Raw genomic sequence first — 14,140 nt, 5'->3', positions numbered from 1 at the left:
CTTCACTAAAGAAACCTTCGCAGTAGATGGAACCCTCTGAGATGCATGGACTGAAGAAGAACGAGTGCGAGGAGGTTCCTCCCGATTTCGCACTTCACGATAAGCCCGCCTCCGCTCAGAGGAATGATGAGAGAGAAGCTCATCCTCTGAGTCTTCAAAGCCTGAAAACTGGTAAGACATCTTCCAATCTGCAAAAAAAAATACCAAAGAAAGTTGTGCCGCTGTCGAAATAGGACCAGCAATGTGGTCACCAACCACCAAGACGCAGGCAGGGAGTGCCTACAGACACCTGGATCTGCAAAACGCAAATAGATCTGATGTCGGACACCAGAAAAGAGACCACCAGCACCAGGAACCAGCCCAAACAGAGGTCGCCTGCAGGAAAAGTGCCGCCAGGAGTGGAAGCGACCTGCAGAGCAGCAAAACGCAGCCTGTAGGGATGTCGCCCAGTAGTAGGAGAGGCCGCCTGGCTGCAAACACAGGGTTGCTGCGTCACTGGATGACGTGGCAACCCCTGCAGTCAACGTGGACAGCAAATGCAGGCAGAACAGCCTCCTGTAGCAGTCGCCTGGCTGTGATGGAGATTTTGGCAGCAGCAGTAGGGTATTTCTCTCGTCCTCCGTGCTCTCAATCAGGCGATGATACCATGTGAGAGTGCGCAGCGAAAGAAGAACACGAACACAGAGGAGAGGAGAGAGAAAGCAGAGAATGAAGGAAGAATGTCTGCACTGACTGAGATGAATGCTGAATACACTGGAATGGACAGAACAGTCCCTGCACGCAGCCCGGAGCGTCAGTGAGGGAACCAGGACAGACTGGAGGCAGAGGCAGCACCAATGCCGGAGACGGAGACGGAGGAAGCAGTGCTGTAACTGCAGAGTACAAGTGCTGGACTGACTGGGGGGGCTGCTATAAATAGCAGCCAGCCAGCAAACTGGCCGATCTGGCCAGATTTGGCCGACCAGCCAGATCTGGCCGACTATGGCCAGATCTGGCCGACTATGGCCAGATCTGGCCGACTGCCCGAAATAATGGGCAGTCAGCCCAAAAACAGCCCAGTTTGGGCTGTAAAATGCCCAAGGCTGCATGCTGACTAAAGCAGCCATAAAAACACACTGACAGAGCTCCTCTGTCTCCTGTCAGACTCTGACAGGAGCTCACAACCAGGAGATGACAGACTGAGACTGAAAAAGAGCAAGCTAACAGAAGATTGGTTGAAGATCGGCCAATATTTGAGCACAATGAAGAAGAAAGAGACTTGGACTGATGAAGAGTTCAAGCATATTAAAAGGAAAGCTTATGGCTTCTTTCTTAAAATGGACATCTATGGAAGCACGCAAAGAAGAAGAAAGGAGCGCCTGTCTGAGTTTTAGGTAATAAAAGGTTGCAACAAGAGGTAATGAAGGAATTTCATGAAAGCTTGTGGACTGGCCGTAGAGGTATATGGGGAACCTTTATTAAAGTCAAAGAAAAATACTAGTGGCAGAACATGTATCGAGATATAGAGCATTTTGTTGAAACCTCTTGTGTGTTGGATGTATTCTATGGTCAAGCATCAAGACGGGTTACAACCGACTTATCCCTTGTCTATACATTATAGATGGGTTATTGATCTTGTAACCATGCCTACAAGGATATGGAATATGTGGTATTTAGTGCTTGCAAGAGAAGATCTAACCAATCAAGTTGAGGTAAAGCTTTAACAACCAAGACCACTCAAGCTGTTTGTCGCTTTTTACTTAAAGAAGTATTTTGCAGATATGGCTGTATTGGCAAGGTAACCGCAGATAGAAAAGAATTGGATGCCGATGAGGCACGCAACTTCTTTGCTCAATTGGGTATCGAGTTGGCTTTGACATCAGCCTACAATCCTGAAGGCAATGAAAAGAGTGAGAGAGGACATCAACCTATTCTCAAAGCTCTAGCAAAGTCTTGTAGTGGAAAGATCAAAGAATGGCCTAAAATGCTACCTTTTGCATTATGGGCTAACCCGACTACTCACAGTACAGTGACTAGCTATATGCCAGCTGAACTTATGCATGGACAACAACCAATTATGCCAATTGAAGAATCTATTCTCACATGGAGTCTTCTCCCTTGGGAGGAAGGCATCAGTAGAGAAGAGTTGCTGACTTTGCGCATATGGCAGCTAGAAATAAGCCCCAAAGATGTTCAAGTAGCTATTGAAAAGCTAAAGACAGCAAGACTAAAGAACAGAAGAAGATTTTATAAGCAACATCAACTTCGGCCAAGAGCAATTCAAGAAAATGGCCGGATGCTTATCTATGACAGCAGCCTAGACAATCAATACAATGCTTCTAGAAAGATGGTAAAGTGTTGGTTTGGCCCCTATGTGGTAAAGGTCATTTATAACAATGCCACATTCATTGGCTGAATTGGATGGAATAAGCATGAAGATACCCGTAGCTAGAAAAAGAATCAAGCTCTTCAAACGAATAGAAAGTTCAACATATGAGTTAGAAGACTTGGGATATAATTCAAGAGCATGAAGACATAGAGCAAGAAGAAGAGGCAAAAGATGAAGACATTGACATGGCAAAAGATACTTCTTCTAACACTGCAAATCCATAAGACTTTGGCACATGCCAGAGGATGTACAGGTTAGGAGGGGGTGGATGTCGTGCCGCTACGCGCACATCATGTGAAAAACTCTAGAGTACGGCTTCCTTATAGATTTAGAGAGCCAGTGCCATTTTAGACATTAGTGTTAGTGTCCATGGTTTAAAAATATTAGATTTTTCGACAAGTTTTAGCCAATTTTTGATATTCTAGATATTATCTCTTGTAAAAATCCATAAAACTATAGGCAACTTCTAGATTAGAATGACATGTAAAAGAAAGCATATAGCTTTCAATCAATTTGAAAGGATTTTATGTAAAAAGAGAGATTGACGAAATCGCACAACGCGCAATCGCTGTTTTCAAGCAGTGAACAGCACTCCAAAGTGGGAGATGAAGAATGAGTGATCTGACAGAATTCTAGCCATGCATCCTGGTATTTTTTCCCCCTTTCGAAGCCAATGAAAGCATCAAATTGGCGATCAAAGTTGATTCATGCTATGGCATCATGTATGAATGATGGGATGCAAAGTTGTTTATGATACATAGCAGCATATTGTACTTGATTTTATAATTTGTGATTGCTCTTATAGTCAACAAAACAAGCTTGATTTGAGTTAGGACTTATGAGATAATACTCTTGTGATCTTTGCTAAGAACATGCAGTTGGAAGCTCTATCAATATCTTCAAGAACTTGGCTTTAAACCTTCAACCCTTCTCTTATCTCTACCATCTCCGGAGTCTAAGCTCTTGAATCCCCATACATACTTCTCTCTCAAACCCCTGTGATTAACCGTGAAGTACCTCTTAAACCTTTAAACATTCACTATAGTTTACTTATCTCTTGAAAACACATCTCTATCTATCTTGTCCAGTTTTCTTGCCAAACCCCTGTGGTGACCTTCAACCCTACACGCTGCGACAACGTGCAAACATGCCGAGAGAGAGAGAGAGAGAGAGGTCTTTGTGGATAACCCATGATATCGTGACGGAATCTATAGTTAGAACTTCATTCATCAAATGCAAGATCTTAATGTCTCAAGCCATGAACATAAGGTCTCACTGGAGAAAATCAGGGTCTCTATCTAAGTCATGTGAGCCCTTAAAACAATAACAAGTAAGCATACACTATGTCCAAGATCAGTAGCCATGGAATCTAGACTCTCAAATGAAGCTTTTTTCGAATCATAATTTGAGAAGGGTACCTTTGCAAGGTACAGGGAAGTCTATCATCAAAGGAGCACATACTTGTATCTGAAATCACGATGCTTAATGGGAAGTCTTTATCATTAAAGAAATGCATAGTTGTGCCTGAAATCAAATCATTTGGATTCTTCGACAACCTGGGGGTTTGTGACTAGCATAAGAATAATTGTGCCTGAAATCAAATCATTTGGATACTTAGACAATTTGTGGAGCCTGAAATCAAGTCATTTGGATGCTCAAACAGAGTGGGATGTGCATAGTTGTGCCTGAAATCAAATCTTTTGGATGCTTAGACATATTGGAGGTCACAAGCAAGTGGCCTCTAGGTGACACTGACTGGGGAAAGGCAAATTCATAATGGTTCTTTGCAAACATGCTATGCACCAGGTCCTCATGATTATCATTGTGCTCTGCATCCTCTTGTGCTTCTGCAGCATCTACTTGTCTCAGTATCCGAGCACCTGTAGGGGAGGAGCCTTTATCCTGAGGTTTGGAAGCTGAAATCAGATCAGCTCTCCATTCTAATCAGCGGCTTCGCAGAGGCTCACTTGCCCCTCGTCAAGCAGATTGCACGGACATAATCGGTCTCATCTATAGTTCATTCTATCTATATTCTGTGGGGAAATACATCTACACCCACTCCTACTGTCGTTCAGCCATTTGACATTCTGGTTTCCTTGGCGGACAAGAGTCCACTCCTTGAGCATCCATTGTATCATACTTTACATACTTGGTTTGTTCATTGAGTTTTCATTGAGCACTCATCCATTTCCTTTATTGTTCTTTTGTGTTTTGTCTTAGTTCACTAATTCCCTTTCTTCTATGTTTTGTCTAACTTCATTGTGTTAGTCATGTTCATACACTCTCTATGTTTTCTTTGTGAACCCTAGTCTATCCTCACAAAAAATACATGGCCTCAACAGCATGGCTGGAGCAGAATAACTGATTAGCTATACCAGTTACACAGCCAAAATCCAACAGCTTAGGCATACAACATGTTAATCTTACAAAAGCCTGGCAGAGGATATTCACAGTTTAGCACACAACTTAGAACACGTAATATGTTAAGCTTAGAAAACTATAGCTGGCAGAGGACATTCACAGTAGTTTTAAACAGTTAGCTTGAACATTTCTCTCTTGTTTTGGCACAATGATACAGCTGAGGCTTAGTCTGTTGAAGCTGCAATAACAATGCTGCCACACAAAGCCACCGCATAATCAGACTTGTATGGAGTGCATACAACATGGCATTTTGCTACATAGATAAACGATGTTTGTCTTAACTACTAAATGGCCATCTCTTCCTGTGCTTGTTTCATCCAACACTTCTGAATGATGTATATACAGTGTTAGTATACAGTACAAGGCTGCACAATGCACACCATGTAACAACAGTTACAGAGCATAGAACAGGACATCTCACTGCATAATAAAAGACGTGGGATTTGACTACTTTTTTGATCACCCATTTCTCAGCTTGATTCAACATTGTCAGATCTTTTGTTTGTTCCTCAATCAGAAATACATGCAGGACAGATGATTTATACACCAAATGTAAATCAATTGGAAGGTAACCAGCATGTTTGAAATTTTGGCCAACGAACACACATATGCCAGCTATTTAAGATGATTCAAAAAATGATTAAGCAGGATCATTCCTCTGATTGATCACTGCAAGAAACAAGAATGCCATGTTTTTCACACACAACCTGTTCTTCCACACCACTAATGACCTTTCCATAACTGTAGCGCAGTGGCATTCCACCCCAGAGCCGATGAAAAGCTGTAATGCAGGCCCCACGATTCTTTCTGTGTTGCTTCTTTGCACTTAAAGCATAGCTACTAAGATCACCATCAGAGTTACGTGTATCTCCCCAATCCCTGGGCTTGCCATTCACAAGCAAGGGACCACGATCTGTTTGATTTGCCACTAAAAAATTCATTGCAATGTCTTCACAGTTCATGTTGTCATCTACGTAATCCCTAACACTCTGGGGCATGGCACAAGTATATTTATACAAGAATTCAGTTGATAAAATCATGAACTTTGTTAGCATTATAGAGTACCTGTCAGGATGTACGGTGTAAATCCATGTTTTTGTCTGCAAATGATATTCATGTGATCGAGGAAAAAAGCCAACAATGCGGTTATCATTCTCCCTCCATATCTGGAATGCAAACTTAAGATCATCCAAATCAACAGTGACATCATCATCACAGATCAGAACAGCCCTGGTTTTCAGATAGGGTCGAGGCAGAAATCTATCATTAAGGCTGGTTGTATCCTGCCTCACCACATATACTGGTGCTCCAAGACTGATAAGATCAGTTTGATTGAGGAGTGTCCAAGGTGTAGACGTATTTCCCCACAGAATATAGATGGAATGAACTATGGACGAGACCGAATATGTCCGTGCAATCTGCTTGAGAAGGGGCAAGCGTGCCTCTGCGAAGCCGCTGATCAGAATGGAGAGCTGATCTGATTTTTGCTTCCAAACCTCGGGATAAAGGCTCCTGCTGCAGGTGCTGGGGTACTGAGACAAGCAGATGCTGCAGAAGCACAAGAAGATGCAGAGCGCAATGATAATCAAGAGGATCTGGTGCACAGCATGTCTGCAAAGAACCATTATGAATTTGCCTTTTCCCAGTCAATGTCACCTAGAGGCCACTTGCATGTGACCTCCAATATCCCTAAGCATCCAAAAGATTTGATTTCAGGCACAACTATGCACATCCCACTCTCTCTCAGCATCCAAATGACATCAGTCATCCAAATGACTTGATTTCACGCACATCCACAAACTATCTAAGTATCCAAATGATTTGATTTCAGGCACAATTATTCTTATGGCCCCAGTCTATCGAAGAATCAAAATGATTTGATTTCAGGCGCAACTATGCATTCCTTTAATGATAAAGACTTCCCAATAAGCATCTCGATTTCAGATACAAGTATGCGCTCCTTTGATGACAAACTTCCCTGTCCCCTGTGTAAGACGCCCTTCTCAAATTATGATTCGAAAAGAGCTTCATTTGAGAGCCGTGATTACATGGCTACTACTGAGTTTGGACATAGTGTATGTTCACTTGTTACTGTTCTAACGGTTCACATGACTTAGACAAAGACCCTGATTTTCTCCAATGAGACCTTATGTTCATGGCTTGAGACATTAAGATTTGGCATTTGATGAATGAAGCCCTGACTATAGATTATGTCACGATATCATGGGTGACCCACAAAGACTTACACCTCTCTCTCTCTCTCTCTCTCTCTCTCTCTCTCTCTCTCTCTCTCTCTCTCTCTCTCTCTCTCTCTCTCTCTCTCTCTCTCTCTCTCTCTCTCTCTCTCTCTCTCTCTCTCTACACGTAATGTCTGTTCTCTTTTAAGGAAACACTTTTAACACGTACAGCTTAGTATCATTTTAATTCAAATCTTGGTACCTTTCATTTACAACTAGATGTTTAAATTATTAGAGGAGCTGGATTTTGAGGCTCTTTTTTTTAGTGTGAAAATGGACTGGAAAGTATAAAAAAGTAATTTTTTAATAGTCTATAATGAACTAAGATCTTATAATGCACTAAGATTTTTAAAATATGCTATATAGATAGCGCTAACTCACTTATTTTTCAAAAACAAATGTCCCTTGAGACCTTAACTCAGCCCTCAAAACCTTAAAACATGTTATAGGGATGGTTTTATATTTAAATAATAATTGAACAATCTCCTTATAAGACTTCAACAAATAGACCCTTCTTGGAGTCTAAAACTTTAGCCCCTATATATGAAGATCTTAGGCTTTAGTTAAAGGTCAATACTGAGGCGGCCCATTATGTCTATTGATGACCTAAGTTTTCATGCTATCTACATGGCAAACCTTAAGCCTTAATGTTCTCCACATCCACCACTGCAAATCCTTAGCTTGGCCCTCTTGAAAAAAACCTCTATAACTTCAATTTTCTTCTTCTCCAAAACACTATCTTACTTTCTATAAAGCCCTTAGCCCATGAAGTCCTTAGGACTTACTAAAAAATGGTTATTGAAGTGCATTATGTCTCTCAAGGATCTACGTTTTCTCTTTTTAATGAAGAAGATCGTGTATTTAGAGAGCATAGCAAAATTAGCATTGATAATCATATAATAGATCTTTCATAAGTAGATCCTTCTTAGAGTCTAAAACTTTATCACCTACCTTTAAAGACCTTAAGGACTTAGTTTAAAATGAGTACTAACGCCATATATCGATGCTCTAAGTTTTGATGCTATCTACCATGGAAAATCGTGAGCCTTGATTCTATGCACATTCTACATGGCAATCTGTAACTTAGTCCTCTTGAAAACAAACCCTTAAACTTTAATTTTAATAAATAGACAATATGTAGAGTCTAAGACCTTAGCGCTTATGCCATGAAGCCCTTAAGAACTAGTTAAAAATTATCATTGAAGCCCACTACGTCTCTCCAGGACCTAAGTTCTCTCTTTTCAATGTAGAAGATCATATAGTGATGGAGCAAGGTGAAACTAGAACTAACAATGGTATTGTGGGTCTTCCAAATGTAGTTCTTTACACTCCTCCAAGGAAAATGATTTTAGAAAATCAGAGGGGATAGTGATGTCTGTGTCAATTCCTCACTTGCCCACTTGGTGTAATTCACGATAGTATGAAAGTTATGTCCTTTCTCCCTCTACAATGTTTACGTGAAAGTACTAAATACATATTTTAGGCTTAATTATTACTTTTTCTTTTTTTACAATCCAAATGTGGGCTCCAATAAAGTGAATTTACAAAAATTAAAGAAGTGGAAAGGCAGCAAGAAGTCTATGTTGCCAAAATGTGCCAAACCTATGAGGACTAGATGAAAAGTTGAGCCTACTTCTAGTTCTTCAAAATTTAAGGCCCTTGAAAGTAAGTTCCAAGAGTTGATAAAGTCATAGTCAGCTCTATCTACACGTGTTGATGGTGTGCTTGGAATTTTGCAACACATTTGAATGAACTAGCCAAAGGGTTGTATGACTTTGTGTGTGAGACAAAACATAGCCAGAGTGTCCTTAAACAAGTCTCAATAGAATTGGGAGTTGAAGTTAAGGCTTTTTCTGGATTAGTTTATGAGACAAGTAGACCAATCAATATGATGGTGAATGATGTGTGGTCCATATTTTGGGGACTTGGAGATGACTAGCAACATGTGATTTGCAACAAAGGTTGTCAACTATCATTCTTGCTAATGCAAGAGCAAGTTAGTTGCAATAAGAAGTTTTCTCATTAAAAATAAGCATTGGTAGGTTCAATGCTTTGTTACAATAATTGAATCGTCACCTTGATGATCACAATTGAGAAAGAAATTAGAAATCATACCATGGATAAAAATCTCAACTTTTTTCCATGGATTGCAACTCAAGCTTTTGTGCTACATCCTCTCTAAAATAGTAATCCCAGAACTTTGGTTTTCTTATTAATGTGTAAAACCATAAGCTCTAAGTGCTCATGCTACCTACAATGGTGAACATTAGATCCTAATGCTATCCACCATTGTAAACGCTTAGTGTGCTCCTCTCTAAAATAATCCCAAAATTTTGCTTTTGTTATTGTTATGTACAACCATAAGCCCACCTTTGCAAAATGCAAAGCCCATCTCTCCCCAAAATAAACCTTTTAGGTTATGAAGCCCTTGGAAGTTTGTCCCTTGAAATCTTATCTAAAACTTTAATATCTCATAAGCTAAACCATGCTCCTCCCAACCTTAACTGCTCATGCTACCAACCATGGCAAACATTAAAGCTCATGCTATCCACTGTTGCAAACTCTTAGTGTGCTCCTCTCTAAAATTATCCCAAACATTGATTTTATTATTGTGTTGTAAAACCATAAGGCCACCTTTTCAAAACCTTGAGCCCATCCCTCCCCAAAAAATAAATCCTTTAACTTTAACCCCAATATCCTAACCATTGGGTTATGAAGCCCTTGGGACTTTGCTCCTTGAAACCTTATCTAATATTTTAATAAATATATAAATATATACTAAGGAAAAATACATAGAGAGAAAGAGAGAGACTAGCCCTCACCTCTGACCCTATTATTGCTAGCGTTATGACCATTGTTGGTTGTTGGTGCTACTACCCTTTGCTATCATCACTATTGTGTGCTATTGCCATTGCTTCCATTATCATTGCATATTATCATTATTACGAGAGAGAGAGAGAGAGAGAGAGAGAGAGAGAGAGAGAGAGAGAGAGAGAGAGAGAGAGAGAGAGAGAGAGAGAGAGAGAGAGAGAGAGAGAGAGAGTTGTTAGCCATTGATGACCTCAAGAGTTTGTCAAAATAGTAATGGAAGCCCATTATGCCCTTTGAAGCCTTTAGTGCTTGTGCTACCCACCATGACTTGAGGGCAAGCAAAGAACTCTTCTACTATAGTTGTTCATCATAACATGTCACAAAGAAGAGGAGTTTCTTTTGTGAGACATGATAGAGGACCCTACAACGTGCACTTAGATCCCATACCTAGAGGGTAAGGTTGAACCTTCTATTTCATACTAGACACCTAAATCATGGCCCAATCAAGTATTTTTTTTAACTAGAATCCTATAGCCTATAAGGAGGTGTTGTAATATCTCCCTATGCATCACAGGGTTTAGGACAATTTTAGATGCTTTTATGGTTGATTTTCCTAAATTTTTAATTGTCTTCATCATTTTAGTGCAAGTACATGTCAAATGGGAGTAGAAAATCAAAGATGCTGATAATGCAGAGTCAAAAGCTAGGAATTGGAGAGGAGATACTACATGATCTAGAAGAAGATCTAGACATTGGAGAAATGACGAAGAATAGAGATATTGAATATGCAAACATAGAAGATCCAAACATTGGAGAGGATATCTGTGTTGGAGAAGAAGTTAGTGCAATCAATGAATCCTTAATAGAGAAGTTGTTTTCCTCCTTTACAAAGCCTGGAATAGTACATACTTTGAGAATGCTAGAAAAATGTTCAATACACCATTCAATATAGAGGTAATATTGTCCAACTTGTTGTCCCTACAATATGAGTTCCAATAACTTCAAGGAGATGGTGGACTCAGGAAAAGTTATCGAAGAGTCCAAGACCTACATATACTACTACCCATTTTAGGGAAGGAAATACAATCAAATGAAAATTATAAAAGAAAAGTATCCAAAAGCTTCCTAAAGATTGTAGAAAATTTTTGAAGTGCCCATTCTATAAAGAGAAATATGAGCTCTATAAATTTTATTTTGGGTTTATGTGCTTCTTGGCCTATCAAGAGTAGCCAACAAACTCAACTTGACTTCACTAAATTATTGCCACTTGAAAGAAAATCCAAGATGTTGAGGATAGTGATATGGATATGGAGGAGGTCTTACCCATTAAGGAGCATATAATTATGTCAAGGAAACTTGACATAGTAAACTTGAAAGCAAACAATTTTATGAAAGGGCACTAGTAGAAAGACATTCAATAAGAATTAAATCTCTCAATGTGGCACATCTTCCCTCCTTTCCCATATTGGGAAGGAGTTCCTATTGCTTAATGATGTCCAAAAATTCACAAGGCTTGATGAGGACTTCTAAATGGGAGTTGTTATGGATTGTTGTTAGGAGGAGCATGACATTATGGATGATACTAATGAGGAATTCTCCATCTTAGACACTTGCACAATAAATTTTGTGGATGCTAGTAGAGCTCATAGGCTTTGCCTCCAAAAAACTCAAGAACACTTAGAGAAACTTTATGCTAAATAGGAGTTGGTGAGATATAAAGGAGACTTGGTTTTAGCAAATGGAAAAAGAGTTGGAGAAAACTGTCATTGTAGAGGAACCTTAAATGGATTCCATCAATTAATGGGTGAAAAAAAGAGTTATAGAAGAAGAGAATTTTGAAAATGTGAGTTTCACTTATTTTTTCTTTTTGCCATTTCTTTATATTCTTAAATAGTCAATTTCAAATTACTTGTTTGAGTTTTCACTTGTTCTATAGATATTACTCTACGATAATGAAGGTTTTCTAAGGTGACACAAGAGCTAAGTTTGGATAGGATTTTACACTTGTCCATTACCTGTCCAAACTTGATCGAGATATTTCGAAGATTTATCATACAAAGTATATTGATAAGTCAACCATGCCTTTAGTTGTTCTCAAAACTTTTTCTACATCATTAGGGTATTTCTATATACTTGCAAATAGAGATGAAGTTATACTTATTATTTTTTGACTATACTCTAGGATATAAAGGTTTAGAAAGTGGATACTTCTTGTGCTACAATGCTTAGCTTTGGCAGCTAATCCTTAGAAGAATCCCCCATTCCAAAACTACACGAGACAAAGATATCTCCTACTAACAAAAGGAGCACATTCTTGTTTGAAGGGAAAGAGAAAAATGGGAAAGCAAAAGCAACAAAAGAAGAAGGCTTTTTTATTTATCTTTGATCATTGCAATGAAAATAAGATCACATGTATTACAAAACTATCTTTCTCAATAGAGAAGGTTATTTCAATGACTTCCTATAGAATAGTGTGATCAAAATCACATATTTTACAAACTCTCATTATACTAATGAGAAACCTCATATCCATGATATTTGAATATTGTATATTTTCTTCAATTTGTTGTGTAATGTTTGATAATTTTATACATAAAAGATATTTTCTACAAAAAGTATTGAGCATATTGTAAAGGGATTTTACTTTTCTTAGCCCACCACCATGTCTTACTATTCTAAAGTAAAATGTTATTTGTGGTAGTGAGGCTTCTCCATGCTTTTGGTATTTCGTATAGACAATGTTCATAATTGTTGAAAAAGTATGTTCCATATCTGAATAAACTATGCTCAATACAAGAAAAAGACCTATCAAGGCCATAAGAAAATAAACTTATGAGATCAAGTGCAAAGAAATTATACTTACTGAATAAAATGTGATATCTTTTTTCCCAAGCTTTACCATTGCTTCCATTAAACTTTTACTATCTTAAGAATAGCTCACAAAGTTCTTACTCTGCCTCACGGGTCATATGAAGATATCAAGCTCTATCTAGGCCTTCATACAATCATTTGCTATCATGGGATTCCTAGACACATTGGTTATACATTCATATAGTTCTTGCCAACCTTCCTATATTGCATTTACCTAGATTTGATCAAAGTTGGAGATAAATATTTTAGCATTGCCTATCCCATTGGTGTAGCACCTAATGATTGTTATATATATTTTTGAAGCTACATATGGTCCATAAGAAAGCCCATTCTTGAAATGCGTTCTTTATATTTCATAAGTGTATGAAAATAATATAGATTTGATAGTGTCAACATAATCTAAATATGAACTTAGGAGTTCGACTCCCTACATGCAATGTACAAATATGTACTCTTTTTAATGGAATTTACATTATGGCCTCTCAATTTCAATCTTGTAATCCTTAGGGTGCACCTATTTTTGTTTGCCTTCCTTTACTATGTAGGGTCACATCTTGACCATTTGATTTGTTAATATGGCAAGCTCTAAAATTCTTGTATAAGACCAATCCAAGGCATTCATTCCATCCATATAATACAGGTATGAATGTGCTATTATTGCTCCACTCAAGATCACAAATATGTATTTTAAGACTTTCAAGTTAGCACTTAAGTGTTATTTCACTTTAAACGACCCAATGCATTCACATCAAGTTCATGAGTGCAATATTTATAAGTTCCATTTTCTAGTGATTTGATATTTATGCTCCATCTAGTTTTAACACTAAGATGAGTCTCGCCTCCCTATTCTCTAGATTTATATCATAAACATATACCGTTGCACTTTGCAGCTTCACTCTCCTAAGATCCACCTAAACGTTGTTGAATTCAATATACTGAAAAGAAAATATATTTCTTCTTTACCTTTGTTAAAAACATTGAATCCTAAATGTGCTTATAGTTACTTAGAAGTATCATAATTACCAAATATTGATTTTGCATCTCTTTTGTAAGGATGTACAATTTAGGAAGAACAAAAGTACTTTGATAATATTGACAAAGATTCTACTACCACCTTATTCATTACTTTGTACACTTTTCTAATAATTGAAGGATTGTTACACACTTCCAAAACTTGATTTGGTTCAACTATATTTTGAGAATCCTTGCTAATCTCTTTTCACATAAATAACTTGAAGCTAGATCCTTGACCAAGTTGATAACGCCTTCTTGTTTTTGGCATGTTATTCACCTCATAAAATAAAAATTTTTGAAGTTAACTCATAGAATATTCTTTTTTGTTCTTTGCTTGAAGCTCCTTCTCTTTGGTGCTAAGTTATCAAGGCTTTTGAAAGAATTGCCTTTCGCTATACCTAAAAACTAGCATGAGTGA

The 14,140-nt window shown here is 38.3% G+C and overlaps 2 protein-coding genes across 2 annotated transcripts; both read right to left on the bottom strand.

Moving 5' to 3' along the window:
* Nucleotides 1-247: 247 nt before the first annotated feature.
* Nucleotides 248-1,106, bottom strand: LOC148028919 (uncharacterized). Its single transcript, XM_087687686.1, has 2 exons — nucleotides 462-1,106; nucleotides 248-370 (listed from the first exon to the last, which is right to left on the bottom strand). Exons 1-2 carry the CDS (start codon nucleotides 1,104-1,106, stop codon nucleotides 248-250), a joined length of 768 nt encoding a protein of 255 aa, XP_087543812.1.
* Nucleotides 1,107-4,894: 3,788 nt separating this feature from the next.
* LOC148028918 (glycosyltransferase family protein 64 C3-like) lies at nucleotides 4,895-6,567 on the bottom strand. Its single transcript, XM_087687685.1, has one exon. The coding sequence runs from the start codon at nucleotides 6,412-6,414 to the stop codon at nucleotides 5,440-5,442; it is 975 nt and encodes a 324-aa protein (XP_087543811.1). The 5' UTR covers nucleotides 6,415-6,567; the 3' UTR covers nucleotides 4,895-5,439.
* Nucleotides 6,568-14,140: the final 7,573 nt, after the last annotated feature.

This window comes from Lygodium microphyllum, chromosome 11 (genome assembly GCF_053477565.2).
Source record: "Lygodium microphyllum isolate KBCC chromosome 11, Lygodium_microphyllum_v1.1.10, whole genome shotgun sequence".
NCBI lineage: Eukaryota > Viridiplantae > Streptophyta > Polypodiopsida > Schizaeales > Lygodiaceae > Lygodium > Lygodium microphyllum.
The sequence above is the reverse complement of the archived record's forward strand: the minus strand, read 5'-3'. Positions and strand labels throughout refer to the sequence as shown.